This window comes from Charadrius vociferus, unplaced genomic scaffold (genome assembly GCF_000708025.1).
Source record: "Charadrius vociferus isolate BGI_N301 unplaced genomic scaffold, ASM70802v2 scaffold233, whole genome shotgun sequence".
Lineage (NCBI taxonomy): Eukaryota > Metazoa > Chordata > Aves > Charadriiformes > Charadriidae > Charadrius > Charadrius vociferus.
The window spans coordinates 169,516-175,668 of NW_009647741.1; the positions used below are offsets into that span (position 1 = coordinate 169,516).

General features: G+C 55.6%; 1 protein-coding gene across 1 annotated transcript; it reads right to left on the bottom strand.

Annotated features, from left to right (window-relative positions):
* Window positions 1-612: 612 nt before the first annotated feature.
* Window positions 613-2,181, bottom strand: TOR4A (torsin family 4, member A). The gene has a single exon (XM_009881999.1). It carries the CDS (start codon window positions 2,179-2,181, stop codon window positions 613-615), a length of 1,569 nt encoding a protein of 522 aa, XP_009880301.1.
* Window positions 2,182-6,153: the final 3,972 nt, after the last annotated feature.

Sequence of the window (6,153 nt, forward strand, 5' to 3'; positions counted from 1 at the left end):
AAGAGCAACAGCTCAGGAATGGGTCCAAAAAGCAGTCTCTGGAGCATGTGGTCACGTAAGAGCTAGAGAAAGCAGAGCTCTGACTGCCCACGCATTTGGGGGATGAGAAGCTGCAAATTCTCTCAATTCTCCCGGGTGTCCGGCACGGCCTCTGCTCTGCACGTCACCAGCAGGACCAGCAAAGAGCTGAAGACTGTGAGCCTGGAGAAGGAGTGAGACGCGGCTACACGTACTGCAGGGACAGTAACCCAGTTACTATTTCCTCCTCCTGTTTATATCCCGCAGCGTCTGTTCTCATCTCACAACTTCATAATGACAAAGCATCCCAAACGAGCACGTGAGGAACAAAGCGACTCACAATTTATGGGAGGTTGCCTGGGCTTTGTTGCCTGTGCCCTATTCACAGAACATTAGGAACAAGTGAAGCATCTGGAGGAGAACAGAGACCATGTTGCAGAGGAGCCCGGGCTGCCGTCCCTCTACCTCGACCAGGACAGAGTCAGTGCAGGCCTGGGCAAAGACACCTTGACCACAGCCTGCTGTAACATACTCCTCCATCAGCCCAGAATTGTGCAAATCCTGAGAGCAGGACTTGGTCTCTTCAGTAAATCACTACAGCAGGTTGACTTTGGCCACGACCTGCTTGCAGCCCATCCTGGAGTACTGCTTGTCCCCTGTAGTGTAGTAACTGAGTTGACTTGCTAAATTTTCAATATGCTTCTGGTCAGGATACAGCCCTTCCCTCCTCATCTCCTCTAGGAAGCAGTTTATGACGTGACTCTTCTCCAGAAGAACAAATGGGATGACATCCGCAGATTTCCACAGAGGGTGGGCATCGATCAGTACAGGCTGGACAATGCTCAGCAGTTCTTCAACTCCCCTTTGCTGCTGCAGAAGCTCAGCAGATGCATTCTGGATAACAAACTTTGTTATTTCACCACCTCCTATGTTGCTAATTAAAATGTAGATGGCATTGAGGAACTCGTTAGTTTGATTGGGTTCAAAGAATCGGCTGAGAGTATCCAGCAGGACTGGTGACATGAGTTCAACCTCATCCAGAATAAACAATGGTATTTTCTCTTCTATTTCAGCTCTTGTAACCATGTCAGAAATCTTCTTAGACAAATCTATTTCACAAGTAAGAGGAGCCACCCCGTTGGGGCAGTGATGCATAACGAAGTACTGAAGCACAAAGTCATTGTCCATCACGGAACGAAAATGTTTGGCCAGTAGCCAACCAACATGACTCTTCCCAACTCCTGTCGGGCCATTTAAAGAGATTACTAGAGGCTTGTTGTGTATGTGGGTAGCCAGATAGTCTTTCAGTAATTCCATAATACTTTCCACAGCAGCCTTCTGCCCAAATACTTCCCGGTGCATTGTTTTCTCCAAACCATCTAGGTCATATTTTTGGAGGTTATCATCCAGGTTCTCTATTGCATTGAGAATCTGGAAGAAGATAATGACAATGAGCAAGAAGAGGCAGCGTTTTGCCTTGCTCTTCTCCTCCGTTGGAAGGTATCTTTTTGTTTTATCTGGATACAAGACTATTCGAGATTTCCTTCGATTCTTTTTCCTCTTGCATTTTTTCATAGCGTGCTGCTCCACAGATGTGTCAAAGGTGAAGTACTGGGAAGTTTCAAAGCTGGTCTGATTAAAGAAGGACATGGAAGGGCCATACAGGCTAGTTCGGTTCAGGGAAAGCTGCCTTTGGAGCAGCCTCGTATGGACAAGCTCTGAAGATTTCTCTCGAGGGAGCTCTAAATGCAGACGGCTTTTTTTTTGCACCCGGTATCGTCGTCGCAGGCGGATGATTGCCCGCAAAGGAGAAGAAATAGAAGACATTTTCTTTGAAGCAGCAGGGATTTCAGTGTCCAGAGCTTCTTCCCCATCACTCTCATAGCAAGATGCCTCTCCTTTTGCATCACTCTCAGCACAGGGCACCTCCCCTTCCCCATTGCTGTCAATGCCAGGCAGTTCTGCTTCCACACTGCTGTCAGCACAAGGTGCCTCTTCTTTTGTGTAGGTCTCAGCACGGGGCATCTCTCCTTCCGCATCGCTCTCAGCACAGGAAACCTCTCCTTCGGTATCGCTCTCTGCACAGGGCATCTCTCCTCCCAGATCCTCCAGGGCAGAGGACACTTCTCCATCCACCTCCGCGCAGGGCAGCTCTCCATCCATCTTGCCTGGTTCTTACAGCCCATTCACATCATCCTCTTCCTTAAAAAAAGAAAAAAAAAAAAAAAAAAAAAAAAAAAGGACAATAGGACAATGTAAAATTAATCTTTGTAAGATCAAGAAGTGACCGATCACAGACAAATTAGACAGATATCCCACTTTCTAACCAGCAGAACCAGATTACCGGATAACCAGATTACCTGTAGCAATCAGCAGTGGTAAGGGGACAGAGAGAGAGACTTTCAGACCTAAGCGAACTTTCTGGGAGTCACTCTGGACGTGCAAAACTACAGATGAATTCAGTATAAATAAACACAAATCGATGCATAGAACAAAACCAACCCTACCTCCACACGCAGAAGGAAAGCTCGGAGCTGGCTGGAGCCAAAGCCGTGGGCTCTGCTACGTTCCGCCATGAACACCAGGCAGGACACCGGGCAGACAGACCCGTGGTTCAAACCAGAGCTGCCCAGCCCTATTTCCTTACATCTGCTAAATATAAGCAAGACACAAAACCACACCTCTGCACCAGCACACGCACACGCTCATGTACACACCCCCATCAGAAACAGTCACTCGTACACCCGCAGAGACCTTTCGGGGTGTGGAAGTGTGCACAGGAGTGACTTGCTGTGGAACACCCGTGCTATGCAGGTTGTGGTGGCACAGCATCTCCCTTGGCAGGGGGGATTTTTCCTGGCTCTGCCAATGGGTATGCCAGGCTGCTGCAGTCGCTGCTGCAGGGAGAAGAGATGCGGACAGCGTCCGGCCAGCGCTCAACCCTCGGTACACAGCTCCCCGGGATGCCCCAGGGGCTCAGACAGGTTTTAGAGAACTGATGTGGTTGTGCCTGAGCCTGGCAGCAGCACACGGCTCTGGGGAGAGGAGTGGGGCTGCTCACACATTCGCACCCCTGGACCCACGGCGGCTGCTGTCTCCTGCCCACGAGAGACCCCGAAGCCACACAGGAGAGCGTGGGGACAGGAGCATCCCCAGGGAAAACCATCTGCATGGGGAATGCATGGACAAACCTTGGTCAGTGAACAAGAAGGAAGAGGAGAAGACACGCTCCAACAGTGGGACGTGATGACAAGAGGCACGGACCCGTCAGGGAAGTCCCCAGGAGAAAACAGCTCTCCAAGCCTGGATGCAGCCACACGGCGCCGGACCCCACACACGACCGCCTCCACGGGCCGCAGTGCTGGGAATGGCTCTGTCCCTGCCCGGCACGAAGCCGGTGGCGGCAGAAGTTGTGTCACAGTGGGAGGGCATTTCCCTGCCGCCTCCGGACCACAGCAGCGCTGACGCAAGGGGACAGTTTGCCACAGCGACATTGCCAACCCCGAGAGCGGGAAGCCGGCAGGGGCAGGGCGAGAAAAGCCGCTTTCATCCGCCACCCAGAAAAACCAACCCCAGGTCTTGCCAAAAGCACCGCGTCTCTGGGGAGGAGGAGGTCCCCGAAGGATTTGTTATTAACTCGCTTCAGCTAAGCAGGAGGTTACCAACCTACAAAATGTCACGCTCTGGCGAAAGTTTTACTTCCCCACCGCGGGGCTGACGCGGGCGCCCCCCCACCGGTGCGCAGCAAGCAAAAGGGCAGCCGGGGTAGCCCAGGCACTCCCGGCCACCTCCTCGCTTCACCCAGCTCCTTTCCCCGCTCCATCCGAGACACTGGGACGTGCCGAGCCAAGGCTTTGCTCCCGCCCTGGGGACAAGTTGGTTTCTGGCCTATGTGCCAGCAGCCGGCTCGTTGGAGCAACCTTTGGCCATGCCCAGAGCAAAACCAGCCGGACGAGATTCCTGACAAACAGGCGCAGAGGCAGCACCAGGCGGGAGAGCTGGGGGCCGACCGCACCACTGCCGGGGATGCCACTGGGCACCGCAGGCGGTCCTCACGCCACCCTGGGCCCACCCGTGGTCCTCTCGGTCTCACGGGCTTTGCTTTGCTCACACAGCACCTGAAGGTCCCCAATGGGACAGCTGTCCCCAGAGCTGCCGGGGAGCAGCTCCTGCGGGCGCACACCGCACAGGCCATGGTCCCCGGCGAGCGGGGACACGGCGGAGCTCAGCCTGGGGCCCGGACAACCCTTTGGGGTGTGACACACATCAACACAAACATGTGGCGAAGCTTTCTCGGCCCCAAACCCACACAGGTGTAGAGGGGGTCGATTAAATGCCAGGAAGGAGCTGTGGGAGTTTACGGGAGAAGGTTTAGGGGGCAGATGGATGCTGGCGGGGAAAAACGAGAGGTCCCAAACGCTCCCCCAAGGACCTGCCCCTGCCGAAGCCCCGACCCAACCAGGATGCCGTTCGGCTCCTCGAAACCAAAGCCGACTCTCCTACCACTGCCATGTCCACGGGGGGAGTCTGAGGCCCCTGCGAGGCTGATGGGGAAGGGCGAGGACCGAGCGCTCATTAGCCAGGAGGTGCTGCCGACCCTCTTTCCCAAAAGCCGAGACCCCAAACAACTCATCCATCCCACCAGCGCGGGATGCCCAACCCTCCAGATGAGCCGGAGGAGGCAGGGTGGAGGGCCCAAACCCCATCCTCAGCAAGAAATCTGTCCAGTCACGCATATAATAATCCTATTAATAGCGTGACTCAGTTCCTAATACCTGCTGTTATTTACAGAGGACTTAAATTTTGTAAGAGCAGCCCCACTTGCTCAATGTCGGATCAGGGCTGGTGTGGGCGGCTGTGCCAGCCCGGCAGTGCTGCCAGCCAGCAGAGATGTGCTTTCGGCAGCTTAATTAGAAGTTTAGTGAAAACGATAGGAAAAAAAACCCATCAATTCAGTCAGCAGCATCACCAGTGCTCCTGGAAACACCGCTAGTCACTGCTCTGCCCCGAGTCTGGCCACACCGCAGAAAGACTTGTGCTTCGCTCTTGGAAACGCTTCCGAAAAACCTCCAGCTTTCCCCCTTTAGCTTTTCCCCAAACATTTGCATTCATGTGTCACCCTGCCCCTGCCAAAACAAGGTTTCCACAACAGACGAGGCTGCGTGGGCAGCCGGAGGCAGCGGGGCAGGGAGGGGAGCGGGATGGGATGGGACAGCCTGCGGGCAGACGGCGTTTGCGGGTGGAAAGTGCCGGGTTGGCAGCAGAGGCTGGCCCCACGCCAGCCGGGGAAACGCGTCCCTGGTCCAAGTGCCCAATCCCAAGGACGGCACCAGGGAGGAGGGAGCTGCACCCCAAAACACGGGCTCTGTGGGCGAGCAAAGCTGCTGGGAAAAGGGACCAGCTGGAAAACCCCAAAGGCTGATCCTGCCAGCTGAAAGCCAACCCCTCTGTCCAAAACTGAGCATTTTCAGTGGGAAAAGCAGAGCAAAGCATCCCCTTGCAGCAGGGCACACGGATCGAAGGGCAGCGGTGGCCAGGAACAGAAATCCTGGACAGTGGCAGAGGCCACCACGGCCCCGGGCATGGCCTCAGCACCCCGAGTCACAACTCCCCACAGCACTGCCTGGAAACAAGCTGAGAAACGTGGTTGGTATCACAGCTTGAGCTCAGGGTGTGCAGGCATCCACCTTCCCCGAAAACGCGGCGCGAGGGTGACAGCCAGGGCAATGCAAAACCCACCTACGCCGCCCCGAAAGCCTCCTTGCCACCAAACCCCACCAGCCCTGCTCCCAGCCCAAATTTTTCACTGATCCCCCAAAGACTGAGACCAACGGGAAGGGCAGCGAGCGGAGGGGAAGAACCCGGAGCATCCGAAACCGGCAGGAACAGGAGGGTCCCTGCAAAACCAGGGTGGGTTTTGGTGGAAAGGGGTCATCGGGAATGAGCAGAAGGTGGTGGTGGGGACGGAGCTCTATGTGGCTGAGGGGTGACCCCCCGCGGGGTGGGGAGTGGGATGGGGGACCCGGACCGAGCGCAGTTACCCGCAGCGTCTCCCTCGGGGCCAGCTGCCGGTGCTCCCCTTCAGCCACCGAGCCCAGCCTCCGGCCGCCGACAGGCCGGCTGGGTCCACGTCCC

Bases quoted from the DNA above. Each gene is read 5' to 3' on its own strand.
- TOR4A (XM_009881999.1), bottom strand. From the start codon at position 2,181: ATGGATGGAGAGCTGCCCTGCGCGGAGGTGGATGGAGAAGTGTCCTCT.